A 24,466-nucleotide genomic window follows, 5' to 3' on the forward strand; every position below is an offset into this window, starting at 1 on the left:
CTGTGTCAGGTCTTAATTGCAGCACCCAGACTTCTCTAATTATGGCCGATGGGCTCCAGAGTGCTTGGACTCAGTAGTTGCTCCATGGCATGTGGGATTTTAGTTCCCCAACCAGGGATCAAACCCATGTCTCCTACATTGCAGGGTGGAATCTTAACCACTGGAGCACCAGGGAAGTCCCCAGATCATTTTCTTTAATCTTTACCAAAAAAGCCTTACATCTGTTCAATAGGTCTCATAGATCTGTTACCTATTTTATAAATGCCGAAACTGAGCTTTAGTGGGGACAGGTAGCTTGCCCAAGGTCACACAGCAAATATATTTTAGGATCAGAATTTGGCTACTGGAGCTCCTGCTACTCACCACTATGCTAACATGCTCTGAATGGAAGTTTCTACTTGTAAATACATTGGTTACCATGAAAGTCTAATCAAAATATGCCAAGGAGAATTGCAAATTTTATCAAACTCTTAAGAGTACAGTAATAGCTGTGTAACTCATAGAGAAATTTACATTGTGATTAACTTTAAGAGAAGGAATAAAGTAGGAAACTAACTTGGTAGAATATCTTAATGCAAACTCCTTGCTTTCTGGTATAAACTGACTTAATACCTTATAAAATCATTCTTATATTGGTCTTGTCAGGAATCGATTTAAGATGCTATTTCTTCATTACTTCCTGTCTCTCCATTTTTATCAATGAAGACTTAGATCTCCTGTTAAGTTCTAAGTCCTTTGTTCTTTGTATTCCTTCTTTCCAGTACTAGTATTTTCTTTTTCTAAATTAGTATAGCTTTTTTTCAGGTTCAAAATTATTATAAAACAGCTGAAAACCATGATTACTCTGGTCTTTCTAATTCTTCCTTTAGTTTAACCATCTTTGAGTCTGTGGAAGATTTCATGGTATTACTATAGAAAGTATCTGAAATTTTGAAATGAGTCATCAGGTAGAGTGCTTAGCTTATTTTCTTATATTCAACAGTTCTTATATCTTATTAAGGGACAGTGCATTCAGCGGTAAGACTGTTTACTAGACCATGAACTAACCTTGATTTCAGAGTTAATTCGGCCTTGAATAATCAATCTGGTCTTTATTGACTCAGTCACCTTAGGCAAATTATGTAAACTCAGCCTTAGTTTCCCCACCTATAAAGTAGTATAACAGAGATAATATGAATATGAACATATATGAATAACTTAGATGAATATAGACACATAGTACATGATCTGTGAGCATTTCTTCCTTCCCTCTCCCCCAAGGTTTTATAATAGAAAAGAAGTTAAGAAAGGTAAATTAGGAGTGTAGTAAGCCCAAATGAACCATAATAAGGAAAATAGGGTGTAAAAGTACCATGAAGAATCTTACATTTTCATATCAAAGGCACACAAACAGCATAAGATCCTAGGAGCACTGGGAAAAGGACACAGATATTTAATCTATTAGGTTATACCTAAGAAAAGTAAGTTTAATGGGATCTTTGTGTCAAGTGATGTTTCATTTTCCTTCCCCTCCCTCTTCTCTAATTCTCCTTAACATTCTGGATAGCCTTTCCTGATTCCATGAGAAAAACTTCTGGAGATAATAAATATGAGGAAAGCTGTATAGCTTATTCTATCACACACCCTGCCTGACACTTCTGAGCAGTTTAGTAAAGGCTGAAAAAGCCTGGGGAGTATTATTCTTTGTCTCTCTTGGGCCTTCCCCTTAACAATTCTGCTTTGTCTGTCTCACTCCCGTTTACTATAAATCATGTGCTCAACATCCTCAAAACTCCAGAGTAGAGCAGTCTTAGGCAGCTCTGTCCTGATACCAGCATGCCAAACATGTGAGAACTTTACAGAAGTCTGTTTCTTGTCTTGTGTGTCATCTGCTCAGGGAGGAACCAAAGAGTACTAGGCAGCACTTTGAGTTCAGTTAAAGGGTGTGTCCTACAAGACGACACCATTGCTGTGCCAGGAGTGACTCTTCGCATCTGCTTCCCAGCTATATTTGCCTTTTTTTTTAATCTGCTTTTTTGATAATTAAAGGCAAGACAATGGAATCTTCAAGTTTGACAGAGGTCAGTTTTGCATTCAAGCCTCTGTTTGAACCTACATGGAGTTTTGCTCATATTTACTAGGAGAGTAACAAATACTGACTTGTAATTAGCAAGAGTCACCTCTAGGAGTGGAATTAAAAATTACCCAATTTGAGAGATCTGAGCTTCCTTACTCCCCAAATATTTTTCTACCCATAGGGTACTACATGGGAAAACGTAATAGGGATATCATTTCCAGGTACTAATTGATTAGTGTGTATTGTTTATCTTATCACTTTCTGCACTGTGGAGCATTTAGGAGTTTTATATGACAGGGACAGATAACTCTGGAGCATCCTGCCTAGGAAGAACCGGCTATAAAGGTACCTTGTAGGGGCTCTAGGAAGTAATGGGGAAGCACGAGGCTGCCTGGGCAGGCAGATGGGGGTATTCTGCTGCTGCTACTGCTGCTAAGTCACTTCAGTCGTGTCCGACTCTGTGCGACCCCATAGACGGCAGCCCACCAGGCTCCCCCGTCCCTGGGATTCTCTAGGCAAGAACACTGGAGTGGGTTGCCATTTCTTTCTCCAATGCATGAAAGTGAAAAGCAAAAGTGAAGTCACTCAGTCGTGTCCGACTCTTAGCGACCCCATGGACTACAGCCTATCAGGCTCCTCCATCCATGGGATTTTCGAGGCAAGAGTCCTGGAGTGGGGTGCCATTGCCTTCTCTGGGGGATATTCTAGAAAGGAAAAGTGTACAAAAAAGATGAGAGGGTACAAAGCAGCTTCCTTTCTTTTCATAATTACAGCTATGAAAGACTGACAAAAGAGAAATTGTGTGTAACATGAACATATGTGATTAAAGCTCAAGTTTCATGAACAGTGAGCAAAGTAATAAAGCATGTGGTTCTGTTTATACTTATATCTAATGAATGATCAGTTCTTAATTTAAGAAACACCTTTATAGCTTTCTTTAAATTTTGTATTTATTTTTATTTTTTGGCTGTGCTGGGTCACTGTTGCTTGCACACTTTTCTCTAGTTGTGACCAGTGGGGGGCTGCTCTCTAGGTTGCCATGCACGGTATGTGGACTTTTCATTGCAGTAATTTCTCCTGTTGCGGAACACAGGCTCTAGGACGCATGGGTTTTAGTAGTTGCGGCTCCTGGATTCTAGAGCACAGGCTTAAAAGCTGTGGCGCATAGGCTTAGTTGCTCCTTAGCATGTGGGATCTGCATGGATCAGGGATCTAACCCTTATCTCCTGCATTAGCAGGCAGATTGTTTACCACTGAGCCATCTGGGAAGCCCCTATATGTTGATTATGTATCTTAGTATATGAACCTTTTGGTAGAGCCACAAGTCATACTATGGCACATAAGATGTGAGGTTAAATTTGCAACTTTGGCAGTTTAATAATTTTAATAGCAATAATTTTATGAGCATTAATGTCTTTAATCAAGGCTCAAAATCTAAATTAAATCCTGAAATGGTTAGAAAGGACAGTAGAATTATAAACAAAACTCTAAATGTAATGCCTTCCTGTCCTGGGAATGGAATATTATCACTTTTTTTAAGATGGCTCTAATAAAAGTGTTGATTAGCTATGGATGTGACTAAAAAGATCTGTATGTGACCAGCAGGCTATTCTAGATCATACACATGTTAGCAGTTTTTGATTTGTGGTTCTGTTGTTTATTTGAAGGCTTTGTGCTACTATTGTATGTCACTTTGTTTCTAAGATTCACTTCAACACTTTTGAGAGTACATCTTGTTTTTCTACTTATTTGTTCATTCAGCACACATTTACTGGAGTACCAACTGTCAGATCCTGTTAGGTGTTAGAGGTACAAAGACATAACAAAATCCTTTCCCTCCAAGAGTTCAGTCTAGTATATTCGCAGTTAACAAGCCTCTCTGCTTGTCAATGAGTGTACTGCGTGGCAGGATTTCTCAACCTCAGCGCTTTGACATTTGGGGCCAGACAATTCTTTGTTGTAGGAGGTTTGTGCCAAGGAGCATTATAGGATGTTTAGCAAGCATCCTTGACTTCTACCAACCAGATTCCAGTAACACTGCTTCTCCCTACCCCCCAACTCTTGACAATCAAAAAATTCTCTAGATATTGCCAGATGTCCCCTGATGATAAATCCAGAATGTGAACCACACTTTTATGTGTTGTTGACAAAAGGCTTTTATATAATTGGTTTTCAACATTTCACTACAAAGCTAGCAAATGTAATAAAAAGAACACAACCTAGATAAGTCACACAGTGCTTATTATTACAGGTGAGGGCTCAAAGAGGAATACTATACACAGTGTATCACTGTTAATAATTAGAAGGCAGGACTCTTGGAATCTTTATCTATTAAAAGTTTTATGTTTCAATTTGGATGTCTATGAGATCACTTCCTGAGTTACTATGAGTTACTAAGTTACTATGTACTGAGTTACTAAGTTACTATGTACTAAGTTACTAAGTCTTAGGGACTTCACTAAAATAACAAACCATATACTAATTGGAAAGGGAGAGTCTACTATTAATAAAAACTAGTTCTTTACTGAGTTCTTTGTATTAGCAATATCATTTTCTTGTTAATAATGAAAGTATTTCATTTTCTCTGATGAAAAGCCTGGAAGACCAGCACATTTTTAGAATGGTCCTTGTGTTCTGTAGGCATATGACTTTGAATATTATTACTTTACTAATGGAATACTACCTGGCTTGGACTTCTTCACGTTATTGCTTTTCCATATTCAAACAATGTACAAAGAACATTCTACAACCAGGAATTCATTTTGATAGCTTCTTGAAGCTTGTCTTTTAATAATGCCTTCCTTCTCAAAGTAGAGGGACCACTTTCCTATTAGAAATAGTGCTTCCCTGAAAGTCCTGAAACCTGAGTTTTACATTCAGCTCTAGTACTAACTAGCATTTGTTTACCATCTCTCAGCCTTAATTTCTTCACCTGTAAGATGTAGATAGATAGATATTAGATAGGTTTATCTTATCGTGTTTTCCAGATAAGTATCCTAAATTCCACATTCTTTGCTCAAATAAGCTTAGTTTTGTGTTCTTATTCTTACAGAATATCCACATTTCAGTTTCTGCAACTATCAAGAATTTTAATTCACCATGGATAATCTCTCAGCAGAAGAAATTCAGATAAGGGCTAACCAGGTTACTGATGAGGTAAAAGTTTTACTTGGAATAGGTCATTAATTCTCTTTCAGTTTTCACAGTGGAAGCATGAGAGGACCTTCTTAGAAGACCATTTTGGCCTCTCCCTAGTCTGTTTATATCAAAGAATGCATCTGCCCTTGAGTGCCATTACTACTAGCTTCTTACTTTGTCAACTCATCAAAAAACTAAATAAGTGCAAACAGTCTGTATGATTTTTTAAAAAATAGTCATTACTGAATAGTAACTTAGAACAAAGATATAGATGAAGAATTCTGGACGTTTAATTTTAACAGAATTTTCTAATATCTGTGTAATATCCCTGGATTTCTGCTACATTACATTTTTATAAATCCCATTAACTATATTCTTTCAAATTTTCTCTTAAGCATCTGGTAGAAAGAAAATAACTAAAATTATATTAGCAAGCTTTATTTTTTATTTTAAAGAAGGGAGGAGTGGATGCACTAGCAATCTTTAAAAATAAAGTAGCATCATCATGAATATGGCCTGTGATCAGATTTGGGGGGTGGGGCTGTGCTACATATTTTAGAATGCTAAAACTCTTTTTTTTTCCTAGTCTCTGGAAAGTACAAGGAGAATCCTGGGTTTAGCCATTGAGGTAAGAAAGTGTTTAATCATCAAGTTAAGTATAGAAACTGTATAGAAGGAATTCTGATAATACAGACTGGAATTACTGTTGAATCAGAATGATATTGTATCAATAAGCTTTATTATTTGAAATTGGCAATTGCTGAAATTGTCAAACTATTCACTAATGGGCTTTTTTGGCTTTTCTAATTGATAGTATTGGAATGTAACAGGGAAAACAATTCACCATGAGTTTGTGACTTAATTATTTGGCGGGGGTGGGGGGGTGGGGGGAGGTAAATATGTTAAGGTGTGTTGGTTTGGGGCGGTTAGTTTTCTTCTAATCCTTTGAGAACTTAAGTTTCTAATGTTTCTGCCTTGCTGTTTTTCAGACCTTGTAGCTTTTGTTTCTGTTGGTTTGGTTGTGCTATCAGCTTTTTTTCCCTTCTTTTAGTCACAGGATGCAGGAATCAAGACCATCACTATGCTGGATGAACAAGGGGGTGAGTTGCAGTCATTGGCAGGAACTCTTGATTTGATTTAGAATGCCAAAAAGCCTTTTCAAATCAGCCACAGTTAAAATTAATTAAGCCTTTGGGAGTACCTTTCCTTTGTAAGATAAGAGTGGTATTTTGCTTTTCTTCTGATTTAATTTATATTATGTTTTGTTGCCTATTTGGGGTGGGAGGTCACACTATCCCATTGTCCACCAAGTATTTATTTATTAGATAGCAGGGCTTATTGTGTGCACTGGTCATTTGTGTCCTGGACATTATGATATTCTTTCATCATTTTCAGAAATCAAGTTACATCCTTGTGGAATTGGAAACTTTGCATTTGATTTGGCCCTGAGCAAGCTGGTCTAGTTTTTATTCCTCTTAGGACAGTCTTTAGGTTTTGAGCCTATTCAGTAATAGAAATGCTAGGAATCTGGTCTAGTGAGGCCTAAACCAATCCTCACATGCTCCTGTTATACAAATTTCTTTAGAACAAATTTTTCCACAGAGGCCAGATACCCTAGGATCAGTATGTGAAAGACTTTTAAATGCTGGACAGCATATAATGCCATCTGGCCCTGATATAGTCACTGTGATGAATTGTTGGTGGATTCGAGGTTAAAGTTTGCTCTTCCTTTATACTAATAATAGCACTTTCTGATTGGCAGCATGAATGTAACATAAAATTTAACTTCCACAACTTATTCTTAGAACAACTAAAACGCATAGAAGAAGGCATGGACCAAATAAATAAAGACATGAGAGAAGCAGAGAAGACTTTAACAGAACTCAACAAGTGCTGTGGCCTTTGTGTATGCCCATGTAGTAGGTGAGTTGATAAATCAAAATCTTTTTCAAATAAATCTAAAGTGAGAGTATCACCCTCAGAACCCCCCTCTCAGCCCCCCAGTAAGTGTTGCAGGGCCTAAATAAGGAACTTGGTTAGATCAACTTAATCTCTTTCTCCTTCAGGCAGATCAAACTTTTTATGTGAATGGGCACACTCACTGAACCGTCACTTAAATTTGATCAATCTTTCAATCAAGTCCCAATTACATTTTTAAATAATACATGAAAAGCTTGGGAAATATCCATCTGGATAATATATAGCAGGATGAAATTAGTGTGTTTTCCTTTCAAATAAGGAGAATTAATAAAACATATATTCTGTGGTAGGCACATGAGGGATGGCCAAGGAAATAAAGGACTTGGATCCTGCCATCAAAGGACTTACCATGTGGTTGGATAAATGAGACAGAATAGCAGAAAGTAGAAGCTATAGAAATCTAGTGCTAGATCTATGATATCAATGGAGGCTGCCGCTGCTGCTGCTGCTGCTAAGTCGCTTCAGTCATGTCCGACTCTGTGTGACCCCAGAGACGGCAGCCCACCAGGCTTCCCCATCCCTGGGATTCTCCAGGCAAGAACACTGGAGTGGATTGCCATTTCCTTCTCCAATGCATGAAAGTGAAAAGTGAAAGTGAAGTCGTTGAGTTGTGTCTGACTCTTCGCGACCCCATGGACTGCAGCCTACAGCCTACCAGGCTCCTCCATCCATGGGATTTTCCAGGCAAGAGTACTGGAGTGGGGTGCCATGGAGGCTAAGGGTACAGAACTACTCAAAGTTAGTTTGGAGTTCATCTTATAGGAGAGAGTGGACTTGCGTTGGGCTCTGAATAATTAGAAAGATCTGGATGGGCCCAGCAGAAGTGGGAAGACATTTCCTGTGGAAGATTTAATGTAAATAAAGACTACAGAGGAGCTTGACTCAACTGAACTACATGATTCACATTGAGAAGTGGAAAATAAGACATAAGTAGGCAGTAAAGGCGGAGAAGGCAATGGCAATCCACTCCAGTACTCTTGCCTGGCAAATCCCATGGGCGGAGGAGCCTGGTAGGCTGCAGTCCATGGGGTCAGGAAGTTCAGTTCAGTTCAGTTCAGTCGCTCAGTCGTGTCCGACTCTTTGCGACCCCATGGATCGCAGTACACCAGGCCTCCCTGTCCATCACGACCTCCCAGAGTTCACCCAGACTCACGTCCATCGAGTCAGTGATGCCATCCAGCCATCTCATCCTCTGTCGTCCCCTTCTCCTCCTGCCCCCAATCCCTCCCAGCATCAGAGTCTTTTCCAATGAGTCAACTCTTCGCATGAGGTGGCCAAAAACTGGAGTTTCAGCTTTAGCATCATTCCTTCCAAAGAAATCCCAGGGCTGATCTCCTTCAGAATGGACTGGTTGGATCTCCTTGCAGTCCAAGGGACTCTCAGGAGTCTTCTCCAACACCACAGTTCCAAAGCATCAATTCTTCGGCGCTCAGCTTTCTTCACAGTCCAACTCTCACATCCATTGGGAAGAGTCGGACACAACTGAACGACTTCACTTTTCACTTTCATGCATTGGAGAAGGCAATGGCAACCCACTCCAGTGTTCTTGCCTGGAGAGTCCCAGGGACGGGGGAGCCTGGTGGGCTGCCGTCCATGGGGTCGCACAGAGTCAGACACGACTGAAGCAACGCAGCAGCAGCAGCAGGCAGTAAAGGAACTTGAATGCCATCCTAAGGAGTTGATTGATTGGAGTGGAGGATATAACTGCACACCAGGAGATGAATTAGGAACGTTTTGTAAACTAGGCCTGTGAGCTATAACCTTATCATTAAGATTAGAGAGAAAAGTGTAAGTCGGATTCTCTTTAAATCAACTGAAAGAAAGAAAAAAAGAAAAGTGAAGTCTCTCAGTCATGTCCAACTCTTTGTGGCCCCATGGACTGTAGCCTGTCAGGTTCCTCTGTCCATGGAATTTTCCAGGCAAGAGTACTGGAGTGGGTTGCCATTTCCTTCTCCAGGGGAATCTTCCTGACCTGGGATCAAACCCAGGTCTCCTGCATTGCAGGCAGACACTTTACCAGCTGAGCCACCAGGGAAGCCAACTGATTGTGTGTCAAATGTGAAGAAGGAAACATCAAAGAAGACTGAAGATTTGAAGTCTCTAGTAAACTAGGAAATGAGAAGTCTTCAAATATTTGTGTATAGTGTATGAGATAATACTTGACAAAAAAAGAATTCATTCATTTTAGTGACTTTATTATTAATATTTCAATTCTCTCCTTAATCTTGAGTAAAACAACCTCCATGTGTTGACAAATAATATGTGTATTCAGACAAAGATGAGAAGTCATCCATCAACTTTGAACTTCACCTTTGGCCAAAATGACATTGTCTGGAGATTAAATGACTATCTGTTCTGCTGAGCATATTCACTTTTAAAAGAGCTTTGTAACTATCCAGCTGTCTCAGCCGCTGTGATAAAGCAAGACCAGGATACAAAGGTTTACAGACTCAGCATTTTTTACTCCTCTAAAGGAGTTAGGAATGGAGGAGCTTTTGTTCTGTCATACTTTCAGTTAAGTGTTTCCATGTGACAATATTCTCTGTGCTATTTCTACCTGAGAAAATATAGTTAAATTATGTATTGGTCAGCTTTAGCGTTTGGGCATAAGAAATCAAGAAAGACAAGTCTGTTGACCTGTTTAGACCTTGGTTGACTCTCCAAAAGTGTATATTTTAATAGCAATCACCTGTAAATCAGGGTTTAACATATTAAGCAAACAAGTTAGAAACACACAGACTTTTTGATCTAAACTCTTAACTATGGTTTTCACACTCACTTGTGCTTTTCTCCTATGTTCTGTGTACGCTCTTGGAAGAGTTCAGGGGGAAAAATAGTTCGTGAACTTCCTTGAGATAGGTATTAAGAGAAAAGCAAAGAAGAGGAAGTTCTCTCTAGAACCTAGAGCAAATTATCTCTGAATGAATCCTGAGATGGTCTGATATCATAGAAGGTGGGAAAAATGGAACTATAGAAGTATTATTTTTATTTTTCTTTTTGTACCCAGCCAAACATGGGCAGGATTTTCTTGGACACTAGGTAGAGTATGTTCTTAAAGCAGTCCATTCGCAGCCTCTAACATCAGCAGAGCCCTTTCCTAATGGGTCAGGAGAAGAAAGCTCTTCATAACATATGGAATTAACAGGCTTCTATAACAAAACAGTTGTTCCTTGAAGAGAAGAGAGTAGTATTTCAATTTAAAGACTGATTTTAATTGCCTTCCTTTCACCCATTTCTCCTTTATACCATTGAGACCTTGCCCTCTATGGTATCTCTTTCACTCCTGCCAGGGGCGTGATCTTTCTAAGTTTATCTGCTAATCTGTATTTCAGTTAGACTTATCATATGAATAGCCATAACATGAGCTTCTCAAGGCAGATTATCATATGAATAGCCATAACATGAGATTCTCAAGGCAGAGACAGGATCTTAGTTTTCTGTATAACGCTAGTACTAATTATGGTACTAGTAATAACAGCTCAGGTCCATAATCTCTTATCTGCCATTTAGAAATCTAAAAATTTCTGAAAGCCAAGGGTTTGTTTTTAATTAGGCTACAAGATGTAACCTGAACTGAAGCTGTTTATTAATCTATCCCACTTAGTGTAATGTTAATCTCTTTCACTGCAGAAATATTGATATATGTGATTATGTGGTTCTGCTCAAGATGTCTCGCATCCAAAGGTTTGGATGAGATTTGTGAGCCTATATATTAATTTAGGTTCTTACTATCCTGAACACTTGAAATGTAATCCTTACAGTAACCTTAATATGAGATAGTTTCTCTTACTATCACCATTTTATATATGGGGAAACAGAGTCACCAGAATGCTACACTAGCAAGTGGAAGAGCTGAGATTCGAAACCAGACAGAGCCCTAGTTTTTAACTGTGTGATGCTACATTGCTTGACTGGCAAGAAAAGAATGAAGCTTTTTGTTGCTACTATTGTTAGAGGTATTGCTATCTAGAAAATGTCTTCAGTAGATTTGTTCTTTGAGATTTCTTTTGTTCACTGGTATTCACTGAAGCCATGTCAACAGATCTTTTTCTAATAAAATGTGGAAATAGCTTCACTTAACAGAACCCTGTATTATAAGAGAAGGAAATTTTAATTTCAGCTCATTCTTTTTAAAGGACTACTAGAATTTAAAAATAAACTACCAGGATTAAACTTTAAAACTGTGAATAAATGCCATTTTTTTAGCTTGCTACTATTTGAATCCTAAAAGCAAAAAGCACAGATTCCCTATTAAAAATGTTATGTGTTTGTCAATAACTTGTTTTTTTGTTTTGGCTTCGCCTTGTGGCTTGCAGAATCTTAGTTCCCTGAGCAGGGATTGAACTGTGGTTTCTAGCAGTGAAAGCGCTGAATCTCCTGGACCACTGGGAAATTCCCTTTGTCAGTAACTGATAAGTCAAAATTCTAATTAACAAGAGTTTAAAAAGAGGCAGGTTTAAAATGGGAAGTCTCAGAATTGTAAACTGCCTAATGTCCCAGTTTAACCATTGTCAGACAAAGTAGTCTGTTGTCTTAACTTGCCTCTTTGCATTCTGTGCTTATATTGCCAAACATAATGGCACATAGTTTCAAGACAGGTTGGTATTTCTGGGCAACCTTACTAGAGAAGTTGAAAGTTGGTACTACAGGTTTTATACTATTGAATCTTAAGTCATATTATGGTATAAAGATTCAGCTCTGACTTGTTAAAATAAATATTGAATTACTGTATTTTAGTCAACGTATGAGTGATTCCTTCATTCTACTCACTGGAGATACAAAGTATTGAATATTTTGCCTTCTTTTCTTGTTAATTCTCATAATTTTAGGACAGAATATCATTATTCAGACATTCTTAGGAAAAATGAAGTATACACTGGTTTAAATAGTTTTCTTGTTTTTCTTTTTATCTAGATTCTCAGATGTTGGTTGTTTCTATGAAATCAGGCAGGAATTTAAATGCATTGTGTTTTGAAAACTCCAAACCTGCTTCTGTTCTGTTTGAATGGCATTCACTACTTTCTGCATTTCATTCTCTCACTTAATCTCTTCCTTTCTAATCTGCTTACTAAAAATGAAGATTTAACATCAGAAGCTGAGCTCAGTAACTGATCAAAGGGAACTGTAAGATGCGGTCTTGTGGCGCAGTTTGGGCTGTTAACCTGCTGTCTAAAGGTGATGCTTCAGATGACTTTTCTGTGCATGTGCATGGATTTTGTGAATGGTGGAGACTCTAAAAGCTGTGCTGTGGTGTGTAATGTAAAGTGAATTTGTTCTTGATGAGTGCTATTTGCCAGAAGATTGGATTGACAAAAAGATCTTAATTTATAATAACATCCTTTGACTAATGGTTTTGATACTAAGTTTTTGCTAAAAAACATTTAAGATTATAAAACTAAAAACACCCCTAAAATTTCCTAAGAAGTTTTAAATAGGTTGATCTTTATAGAGAATTGCTGCATTCTAGTTCTGATTAAAGGTAAGGGGATTCAGTCTAAATACATGGACTTTGATTTCAGCTTCCTATCTTGTGTTAGGTTTTCCTATTCTTTTCTGGCTCCAGAATCAAGATTTCCTCAGTTAAAGTATTGCTTCTAATGATTTTGGATTCCCCATGATTTAGGCCACTACCAAATTGAGGAATTAATTGCCAGTGTAAGTCATCTTAAATGCCATTTGGAACAAGGCGGGTATAAATTTAAAATGTTACCATATTTAGTATCTTCTTTTAAAAAATAAAGGTATGCCTTCTTTATATGTTATCACCTGTTCCATAATACCTTTTATGTCATATGTTAGCTTGCTCTGGTTTCATATTGAATTAATGCAGAGCTAACCAATCTTAACTTTTTATGGAAGTTAACCCTCCAGTTAGCCTACTGCTTATTATAATATTTGACTCCTTAATTTTGGATCTTTATGGGAACTTTGAAGACCATAGTTAAATGTTAGAAAATTGTTTGATTTCTACCCTTTGTTTCTTGCTCTTCTTTTTCTTTTTTCTTGTAACCTGATCACTCCCCACACATGCACACCCTTGTAATCGTTATAACTGGTATTTAAAAAAAAAATTTATTTATTTGGCTGCATTGGGTCTTAGTTGCAGCACATGGGGTCTTTGTTGAGTCATGTGAGATCTTTCATTGTGGCACATGGAGTCTCTACCTGTGTCTTGTGGGCTCCGTGGGCTTCAGTAGTTGCTACGCACAGGCTTAGTTGCTCCAAGGCATGTGGGATTCCATGTCCTCTGCATTGCAAATCAGATTCTTAACCACTGGACCACCAGGAAAGTCCCACAACTGATATTTGTTTGATCCCTTTTCTCTTTGGTATTAAAGAATTATAGCTAATATTGGGCATTCTTTTTGCTATTTTTGTTAGTACTAATGTTGACAATCAAAGCTCAAAAGAGAAATTATTAAGGTTATTGTGTTCAGATTAATAGCAGCTTCCTAAATTAGGGAATATTTCAAATTCTTATTTTAATCATTCCCTTTTTGAATGTGATATTTATCTGAAAAAAATGTGGTACTTAAAGATTATTAATTGGGCTTCCCTTGTAGCTCAGACAGTAAAGAATCGGCCTGCAATGCAGGAGACCTAGGTTTGATCCCTGGGTCAGGAAGATCCCCTGAAAAAGGGAATGGCAACCCACTCTAGTATTCTTGCCTGGAGAATTCCATGGACAGAGGAGCCTGGCAGGCTATAGTCCATGAGGTTGCAAAGAGTCAGACATAATTGAGTGAGTAACACAACAAAGATTATTAAAGTCTTCAAAACTGATAGTCGAGGTAAATCTAACTTTCTAGATGGGAGTTCTTAATTACATTAAAATCTACCACAAATTTGCTTAAGCATTTTATTATGAAATCTAATTTTTTTCCCAGAGGGGCTGTTAATTTTGTTATGCAGAAGAGTTTTGTTGCAAATCAGAATGGTTTCTTTCTTTCTGTAGACCAGAAACAACCCTGGCCCCATTGTGTTTTTATATAGCTGTATTCCAGTTATTTTCAGCTGCTTGTAGATCTCAAAGCTCAGGAATAGTAATGGGTGAGAGGAATAAACATGCCAGTTGGTAATTTGTGCACTTAAAGCCATGAACTTTTTAACTAAGGATCAGATTGAGGTTGAAATGAAAGAACAAAAATATGTCTAAAAAAATATATATATATTTGTCTAATACTTACAGAATAATTTTGCATCAATTGTCAACAGCTCTGTGAATTAATAAATATTGTTATCTTAGTTTTATATATAAGAAAAAGATGCTCAGAGATGGACATTTGCATGAGACTCTATACCTATTGAATGACAGGTCTGGGATTAGAATTCAAGTCAGTTCAGTTCTGTTCAGTCACTCAGTCGTGTCCGACTCTTTATGACCCCATGAATTGCAGCACGCCAGGCCTCCCTGTCCATCACCAACTCTGGAGTTCACCCAAACTCATGTCCATCGAGTCGGTGATGCCATCCAGCCATCTCATCCTCTGTCGTCCCCTTCTCCTCCTGCCCCCAATCCCTCCCAGCATCAGAGTCCTTTCCAGTGAGTCAACTCTTCGCATGAGGTGGCCAAAGTACTGGAGTTTCAGCTTTAGCATCAGTCCTTCCAAAGAACACCCAGGGCTGATCTCCTTTAGGATGGACTGGTTGCATCTCCTTGCAGTCCAAGGGACTCTCAAGAGTCTTCTCCAACACCACAGTTCAAAAGCATCAATTCTTCGGCACTCAGCTTTCTTCACAGTCCAACTCTCACATCCATACATGACCACTGGAAAAACCATAGCCTTGACTAGACAGACGGACCTTTGTTGGCAAAGTAATGTCTCTGCTTTTGAATATGCTATCTAGGTTGGTCATAACTTTTCTTCCAAGGAGCAAGCGTCTTTTAATTTCATGGCTGCAATCACCATCTGTGGTGATTTTGGAGCCCCTCAAAATAAAGTTTGACGCTGTTTCCACTGTTTACCTATCTATTTCCCATGAAGTGATGGGACAAGATGCCATGATCTTGGTTTTCTGAATGTTGAGCTTTAAGCCGACTTTTTCACTCTCCTCTTTCACTTTCATCAAGAGGCTTTTTAGTTCCTCCAATTTACTATAAATCTTGTGGCTTAGAAAAATCCTTGTTTATACATTTGCTTCCTCCAGATTAATTCCTCAGTGTCCCAATACGTAGAAATACTAAGGTAGACTACTAGAGTAATTTAAAATATTCCTTCTGCAACAGATTGGAAGTCTCTTAGTGTTTCTCTTCCCTGGTTGGGCAGCTAAGTGACCTATTGAATTTAAGTAAAACCATAGTGACAATAGAATATTCCTAGGCTCCACCCCATACAAATTGAAATAGAATCTTCAGAGTGTAGCCTATTTACCTCTGTTTTCAAAATCATCCAGTTCACTTTGATGCTCAGTCAAGTTTGGGAAATAGTACCTTTTAAGGCACTTAAGACTCTTTGAAGGAAGGCAAATTAATTAAATCATTATTGTTTTTATTAGATACACAGCTGCCTGACAGTGCCCTCAAAAACAGGTATCTTTTAGGGTTTTACAACTCAGTGGGAGAAACTCCATGGTAACAGCATGTGGCAGGATCTTAAGCAAGCCTTATTACCTGGAATACAGGTACTGAAAAGGGATGATGGTATGCCATCAACAACATATAAAGATCACTGCTTTGTAAACATGCAGAACATGTCATAAATGCTTAAAGAAAACAGTATAGCATTTTTTCCCAACCCATTTGAAAATAAATATGAAAATTCAATTGAAGTCAGCTTTTTGCACCTTTTCCCTTTGATATTTGAAGAACGTCTTCAAAGATCCAGTCCTCTTAAGGAGGAAGAGTTTGATAACCAGTCTGATTTTGTTTTAAATTATGCTTTTATTGAACCTCATTCACAATATCATATTAAAACAATCTGTTTATACTTTATGCCCCTTATATCTAATTGAAGGAAGAATTCTCAGAAGTTGAAGGAATTTCAAATATCATTTTTTTTAAGGTTGAGGAGGTTGGAACTCATGTTAGACCAAGAGTCCACAAATCCTGTCCCAGTCCAGTGCTTATGTGCTAAGACTCTCCGAAGCACAGTGTCTTATTATTTAGTGACAGTTTGAATCCCAGCCCTCATTATTTAACCTGTTTTACAATCTGATATCCTAGTAAGAGTCCTACTTATGTTATTTCTATTAATGTTTCTGGTTAACTTTCTGATAAACTTATATCCTGTTTATTTTGCTTAGTTACTATTACGCTGCTTTAGAATATTGCCTGAGAATTTAGATAACATGTATCTTGTTAACAAAGAATACATGTAAATGGGTTTTCTACTGAACAGAAATTATATATAAATATTCATTTAAATAATTTGTATCCCCCCTTGTTCCAGAAAGGATTTAACATGGCTTATTAATAACCAAATAAATTGATTAATTAAACATATAGTACCCTTTCTTTAGCACTGATGATTAAGGTCTAAGATCCAGTTCTTTGTTTGCCAAAAATGAATCCTCACATGATACTATTAAGGAAAGACCCACTACTTTGCTAAAATCTCTGTTTTTGCAATTTCAAAAGTTCCTCATTAATGTATCATGGAATAATTCAGAAACCAACATATCCATATACTACTTTTTGTTTATAGAAAAGAAGAAACTAAAATTGTGTGAATGGAAACTTTACCTAGCCAAGTAATCAGTAAAAAAAAAGTTTTGTGTTTTTTGTAATAGCCACTTAAAAGTCATTTTACCAGGTTCCTTTTCTTGCCATTTATACCAATTTAAGTAGCAAATTCCATGGTAAAATTCTGACTTTGGCTAATTTTTAAAATAATTTAAATTATTTTAATTTGGTTATATCAGTTAATCTAAAGCATATACTTTTACTTTTAAGAGGTTTGGATCTAGGATCATTTTTTATTAAAGTGGATATGTAAACCCTTAAATGAAAAAGCCCTAAACCAAAGGAGACAATTGTGACTGGTAACAGTGTGGCCAAGTTATTCATTATCTGTTCAATTTGGAAATAATTCGTGCCTTTCTTCATGATGTTTGTTAAGAAAACTTTTTTTTTTAAAGAATTGAATGTTAACAATTAAAGTTAACAATTCTAAATTTAAAAAATGGGTCAGGTGGAACTACTACAGTCTAAGTAAGTGGGCAGCTGAGGTCTAAGTACTGCCTATTCTCTCTCTTTCATCCCTCATCAACCTCTGAGATGCTTCTAAGAAACCCTTAAGGCATCCCAGAACACTTTTCCTAATTTTTTTCTAGTGTCCTTTAACCTTTTTTCTGGAGAGTGTCAGAGGCTAGGGGAACCTGAAGAATCAAATAATTATATTTTGCTACTTAATAACTGCTCAGTGAAGAGTTGGTAAAAGTAGTTTAACCTTCAAAAATTTATTTTTAATGTTGGTGGGGTTACACAGTTCATCTTTTTTCTACCCTAGATTGTGATGGAGCATGGTATAGATAATCTATATCTAGCTGCATGTAGCTTTTATGCTAAGGGTGCTACGGCATCCCCAAGGTAATAAGCACTTATGATGACATTTCTCCCTTTCCTTCTTGATATCTCTACACTCCTGACATAGGACAAAGAACTTTGAGTCTAGTAAAGCCTATAAGGCAACATGGGGTGATGGTGGAGACAACTCTCCTAGCAATATAGTATCTAAGCAGCCAGGCCGAGTGACAAATGGTCAGCCTCAACAAGCGACTGCAGGAGCAGCCAGCGGGGGATACATTAAACGGTATGCTAGCTCTTCCCAATATTTTTACCCTTTTCCTAAAGGAATGTCTCTCTCTGGAGGTTGGGTGCATTTATCCATGAACTGTAACTTATCAATTAGAAACAGCATTTATTCTTTTTTTTGAGGGGGGGGATAGTTGGTTTTTTTCATGGTCTTTTTTTTTTTTTTTTTTGGCTGCAAAGCATGTGGGATCTTAGTTCCCCAACCAGGGATTGAACCTGGGCCCCCTGCAGTGGAATCATTGAGCTCTAACCACTGGACCATCAGAGAATTCCCTTATTCCATTTAAAAATTTGCCTTCTGACAAAATGGTGACTGGGATTATTGACCTTAAATGATGGATTAACTTTTCTTTATAAAGTACTTTAAAAATTATTCAAGTAGTCATGTTTTATTTCTGTAAATAAGATGTGATTTAAAATGTATCATTTAGAGTAGGAGTTGGCCAGATCCCTGTAAGGATATCCCTGTAAAGGGTAAGGATATCCCTGTAAAGGGTCAGATAGTAAATATTTCAGGTTTTCCAGGCCATAGAGTCTGAGTCATAAATACTCAATTCTGTTGTAGGGTAAAATCAGGTAATGGGCCACATTTGACTTTGGGCCAGAATTTTGCAACCCTATTTTTAGAGCAGTGGTTCTTTAGACTTAAGTGTATATCAGAATCACCTGGGAGGTTTAGTGAAACAGACTGCTGGAGTCCCTTCAGGAGATCTGGAGTAGTCTAAGAATTGGCATATTTTCATGTCTAACAAGTTCCCAGGTTATGCTGGGAATTACACTATGAAAAACCTCTATTCTAAAGTCATTTCTTCATCTTCTCTTACATGGCTTTAAGACATTGTTATCTCTGGAATCAGCCTTTCCATTTTCACTATAGAATGTTTCCCAAGAATGGTAACCTGCATCTGTTTGGGTCTAACAGTTGCTGATGTCAATTTGCTTATTTTTACAAAAACTAAACCCAGACTCAGTCCGTGTATAATTCACCCAAAAGTACTGAATTAAGTGTCTTTTTGTAATAGTATAACAAATGATGCCAGGGAAGATGAAATGGAAGAGAACCTGACTCAAGTGGGCAGTATCCTAGGAAACCTAAAAAACATGGCTCTGGACATGGGCAATGAGATTGAAGCTCAAAACCGACAAATAGAACGGATCACAGAAAAGGTAAGAGCTTCTTACTGCCACAGGAAAATGGCAGAATGTACACTGCCTTTGTGCCGAATGACATCCAGCACAGTGTTCAGTAATAGAAATCTGTGCTGTGTACTCTCAGGAAGAACAACAGGGATAAGATTCTGTCCTCACAGGCCTTACAGTTTTGATGAGTTTCTAACATGTTGAAAAATAACAGTCAGGTCCTCCTATCTCTTACTTAGTTGGTTCATTTTATTTTCTGTTAAAATTTTTATTTTGCCTGAGCTAAGTAGTTCTGTTGATATACAGCAGCTAAAATAACTTTATTATTGGTTCATTTTGAAACCAAGACCTTGGGATCAACTGGTTTAAAAATAATAACAAAATTTCACCCATGAAACTCAAAATCTCTTCTAACCTTCCTGTGAGCTGTCAGGGTTTTTTGTTTGCTGTCTTTCCCCTGAATGAGCAGGTTAGCTTTTGGAATTCTATTGTGTTAGCTAATAACAAATTAGTAAACTCCTGAATCCTCATCTCATGAGTCAGTAGGTAACAATCAGTTCTGCAGAATGGTTCTTGTAGGGTGGACACATAAAAACAAGAGAGAGTCCTGTGAATAGTAAAAAAAGTGTCGTTGCTATTTTTCACTTCATATGATCTAAAAGATGCTGAAATTAAACCATGTTCAGTGTTTGGTAGTGTCACAACTAAAAGCCATTCTTGTTACTTCATTAAAATCTCAGTATACTTTAAAGATTGGGGTTTCTCTGTTGAATAATCTATGATGGATTTCACTTGGGCAAAGAGTAGTTCATCAGATATTTTCCATGCTGTTATGTGGGTGTAGGCTACATATTACCCATCATTTTCATTTACAGATTGATGTGGATGGCAGGACATCTGTTCCAGAGATCTTGGGGTAAATTATTTCAGTCTCTGGTTTAGATCTAGGGTAACTCCAGGTGAGATTTCTATGGTTCGGCTCAGGGGACTGCCACAGGATCCAGATCTATAGCAGAGAAGAGCATTCTTATATTTTCATTGCATCTAAATGCAATTGACTGTAAGATGCATCCTAGTTTCAGACACGTTAAACTGTGAAAAAAGATGTTACAGAACTCACGAAATATTAACACATTCTTCTGTTATATCTTTGTCGTGTTTATACACCCACGTTTTTTCAAATGCATTTGATATTCTGTCACTTCTTGCCCAAAATGAGTTTTGTAATGTGACTTTGACTACTTCCTGAATTTTCTCAGTATGTCAGTTACTCTCAGTGTATGAAATTTAATGCCTATTAGGACAACTTAACCTTGTCAAGTAATGCTGGTATCTTTTTCTTTTTTTCCAGGCTGACACCAACAAAGATCGTATTGACAATGCCAATGCCAGAGCAAAGAAACTCATTGACAGCTAAAGCTACTGCTGTACTTCTTTATCATTTATTTACTTCCCTAGCTCCTCCTTCAAAGTCATCACCTTTCCAGAGTTTGAAATCTTGGTTCCACACTCTTCTAATCAGGAGATGTGGAAGAAGATCTAGGAGTAACAGTCCCCCAATTTTTTTTTTTAATTTTCTCGTTTTCCCTTGAGGGTATTCTTAGTCTTCCTTCTAGCATTTTCTTTCTCAGTCCATACAATTAGGTTGATTTTCATGCATTTTTTATAGTTTTATTTTTCATCCTATTTACTTTAGCAGGTTCTTCTGCTTTCAAAATATGGAAGCATTGCCAAAGATAGCCACGTGAAAGGAAGCTGGAGGCAGTGGGGGCAAGCACAGGAGGGGAGGCATGAGATAAGAGGTTGTTACCTCAGTAAAACCTACAGACCCTAAAGCCAAAAGTGGTGTAACCACAGTGAATATCTAGTAGGGTTTAATTTTTATTTTAAGTTGCAGTTATTGCCAGTTTAGGCCAGTGCTTGGTTTTGGAGCCTGGGTACACAATGTTTTTGTTATGCATCGCAACTTTGCAACCTCTGCTCCAAAAAAGAGCAAGCAGACTGAGCTTTTTTAAAGTAAGCTTAATTTCTGAACTCTTGGTGATTCACCTTTGTACATAGATTCTATGATCCATTTCATATTGCACATATAGGAACACATGGTATAAATGAGTAGCTTTATTTTCATATTATTAATAGTATCACGGTCCCATTACAGGCCTATTAACCTCATAAATTTGTCATTAGTCTTTGAGGAAAAAATATGTAAATATGAATGTATAACATGAGAATTTCTCTCTACAGCAGGGCTTAAAATTTTTTGGAAAAGTTTGACAAAGTGTATCACGTGAATTCAGATTTACCTCAATGCCACAAATTATGTTTAGATAGGAAAAAAAACTTATTTTGATCTCAGGTAGAAAATAGTTAGATTGCTTTGAGTTTTATGTAGTTTTAAACTTTTTTTAAACTAGAATTTATTGTTTAACTAAATGGTTTAGAAGATTATGCCTTTGGTTTACTTATTGATGATTGCACTATCATTCTCTTGTACTCAACTTCCAGAATCACATTTGTTTATAAGTGTTATAAGCATCTTACCGGTATTTGTCACCTTTATTTAAAAACTAGCTTCTGCACACTTCAAGGCTATTAATGTCGATAAGTTTGACAAATAACTACTGTTTGATCCTTCAGATAAATTTTGTAACTAATGGAATTGTTTTTTCAAATAGGTAATATACTTCTGTGACTGCTTTGGGGGGATGGGAAGCAGTAATTTTGTCAGCTTTAATTTGAGAAACTGAATAAAGCAAAGGTCCATAAATCAAATGGCACTGCAACAAAGAGCTGACTTGAGCACCCTTCCTACGCTTACTGGAAATATAGGACTTTCGCATCTGTGATTTGTCATGAGATTCATTTTAATCATTACTAGTCTTTTATTCATCTGATCTTAAATATACAAGCGACTGAAAGTGTTTGTGGGTGAATACCACAGCCTACTTCTTGGAGGAGATAGTTAACATGGGAAACTTTCAAAGGCTGAAAGGAAAATATTTAAAGTGAGATGTTAATTAGGCCTTCAGAAATGCCACATGCTGAAAGGAATAGTTTGGCAAGTGGTAGTAAATGTGTAAAGTAAGAAGGTATAAAACACTGTAGGCTGTTCTTTACATAAATGCCCTTCCTAAAAGCATTAAAATTTTTTTTTAATGCTATTACAGCCAAAGGAAATTGTTCTGAAGATACCAATATGCTGTTCCAACAGTATATAATTGGTTAGAAGTGTAAGCTAAGGCTCCAGATTGTCTGGATTTATCCTGTAGCTCTGCCACTTGCTGGCTGAGTGACTGTAAAACCATTTCTGTGCCTCCGTCTCCTTGTGTGTAAGGAGGGATTAATGATTTCTACCTCATAGCATTGCTGGGAAGACTCAGTGTGTAATGCATGTAAAGCACTTAGAGCAGTGCCCAACATATGTAAGAGCTTATTTCATTAGACTGCTGATAGCTGCTGTTCTATCTATTGTGGAGCTCTTTTTAGGTCAAGGACCTCTTTGTGAATTTGATGAAAGATAACACAGCCTGTCTCTCCAGAGAAATAGACACACAAGCATACACATGTGAATCAGGAATAAATGGGTCTTGAAAGCCCATCCGTGGATCCAAGATGACATACTTTTCCAAAGCTTCTGCTACTGAGAAGAAAGGAATGAGAACCTAGAAATTAGGCTCATAATACACTAGGAATAGAAGCTGTTGACCTAAAGTTTTCTCCTGTAATATTGTCTGGAAAATTGTTTCTATTACTTTTGAAAGGCAGTAACTGAGATGGTTAGCACAAGCTCTGGAGTCTGACCATCCGGGTTCGAGTTTGGTTCATTTACTAGTTTTGTGACCTTGAGCATAAAACTGACCCATAATGAAGGAGTTAAACAGTATCCTCCAGTGAACTTAATTTTTTGTTTAATGGTTAGCTCCCTCTTCAGGTTTCTAGTCTTCTAATGACAGTGATCTTTATCCCCTATAGTTGTGCCTGTTTTTTTTCTTCCTTCACACTTTTAATTCATTCTTTGTTACCACATTTCAACTCTAGATCTTTTCATGTCATGTATGGATTATGAATCTCCCCATAATTTTAACTTCTGCTTCCCAGACATCTGATACTCAATTGCGCTCAGAATTAGTTTCATTAAATGCAGTTCTTTAACATTTAAAGGGAATAACCTCTCTTACTAAAATTCTAAGTTATTTCAATTACATTTCTAATCATATTTATAGTTCTCAGACTGATAATCAAGTTCCTTTTTCTCTACTCATTTGTTTTTCATTCTAACATAGTTTGCTCCAAGCTTTCTGTTTCCTTTTTGCACTTGAAATAAAAAGCATTCATTGAATGCTTACTCTGTCAATAGACACTATGCTAAATGCTTTTATGTATCTTTTCATCAAGTCCTTATAACATACCTGAGAGGTAGGAGGTATTTCCCATATTACAAATAAGAGTAAATTGCTCAAATTCATAAAGCATGTAAATGATGGACTTTGGATTCAAAGCAGAATCTTTCTGACTCTGAGGCTCATGTTCTTACTCAGTATACTACACTGACTTCTAACTGAGCTCTAAAAGAACTTGAGTGACTTAGAACTGGTGGCCACTAGAATCCCAGCCTCCAGACCATAAGTCAGCCTACTTTATTAACTTATATTTAAGTCTAAATACTTGTGTACTATATCTTTAGGTATACTACATTTAGTCCTTGCCCTCAAGTAGCCCAATCTAGCAAGAGACAGATGAGTATAGAATCTGAGAAGTGCTACCATAACAGATGGAGCAGTTAATTCGGCTTAGACTTCTAAGGAGGGGGCTTAGACATAGAGAAGGAACATGTTAATAAGAGAGGGCATTCCTGACTGCGCAAACAAGTAAAGACAAAGGAGAGAGACACTGCACTGTGGGTTTAATGAGAATAACCTGGTAAGACTGGGCAGGCAAATGAGGGCGAAGAGAGACTATCTGGCTGGGTCCAGGTTGTAAAAGCAGTCATAAGGGGACCCCATTAATAATTAAATGTCTGGAGACATTTAAGTTGTTTAATTTATAAGTTCTGATTTATTAGATAAGTACTGATAAAATATTTAGAGAAATGTTCAGTAGATCAGTAAGATTAAGCATGAAAGTTTATAAAAAACAAAAATTAATGATGATAAACTGGCACCCCCATCCCTCCCCTAGTTGAGAAACAGAGAATGACATGGGAAAAAGAGAACCCCTAGACCAGATTTAAGATTACAGAGACTTTCCCATATAAACACTAGGTTCTTGTGATCTCTTGACTTAATGGTTAAACTAGGTTTGTAAAATGAGAACTAACAATACATGGAAATAACAGCCCCTTGGCTGAGACACAACTTCAGAAAACAGTGGAAGCTTTCTAAATGTTCACATCAGTAGCA

General features: G+C 37.3%; 1 protein-coding gene across 4 annotated transcripts in view; it reads left to right on the forward strand.

Annotated features, from left to right (window-relative positions):
- SNAP23 (synaptosome associated protein 23) overlaps positions 1 to 21,911 on the forward strand; it is a 40,330-nt gene extending 18,419 nt beyond the window's left edge. For 3 of the 4 annotated variants that reach the window (XM_055537503.1, XM_055537505.1, XM_055537504.1), the window contains 8 exons: positions 5,109 to 5,212; positions 5,781 to 5,822; positions 6,246 to 6,294; positions 7,000 to 7,117; positions 12,089 to 12,121; positions 17,767 to 17,925; positions 18,950 to 19,094; positions 20,419 to 21,911. In XM_055537503.1, coding sequence (XP_055393478.1) covers positions 5,156 to 5,212; positions 5,781 to 5,822; positions 6,246 to 6,294; positions 7,000 to 7,117; positions 12,089 to 12,121; positions 17,767 to 17,925; positions 18,950 to 19,094; positions 20,419 to 20,484 — 669 coding nt within the window. In that variant the 5' untranslated portion in view covers positions 5,109 to 5,155 and the 3' untranslated portion in view covers positions 20,485 to 21,911. The remainder of the gene's footprint in view (positions 1 to 5,108; positions 5,213 to 5,780; positions 5,823 to 6,245; positions 6,295 to 6,999; positions 7,118 to 12,088; positions 12,122 to 17,766; positions 17,926 to 18,949; positions 19,095 to 20,418) is intronic. The other variant, XM_055537506.1, reaches the window with a different exon arrangement.
- The last annotated feature ends 2,555 nt before the right edge of the window (positions 21,912 to 24,466 follow it).

The sequence above is a fragment of the Bubalus kerabau genome, chromosome 10 (genome assembly GCF_029407905.1).
Source record: "Bubalus kerabau isolate K-KA32 ecotype Philippines breed swamp buffalo chromosome 10, PCC_UOA_SB_1v2, whole genome shotgun sequence".
In the NCBI taxonomy this organism is placed as follows: domain Eukaryota; kingdom Metazoa; phylum Chordata; class Mammalia; order Artiodactyla; family Bovidae; genus Bubalus; species Bubalus kerabau.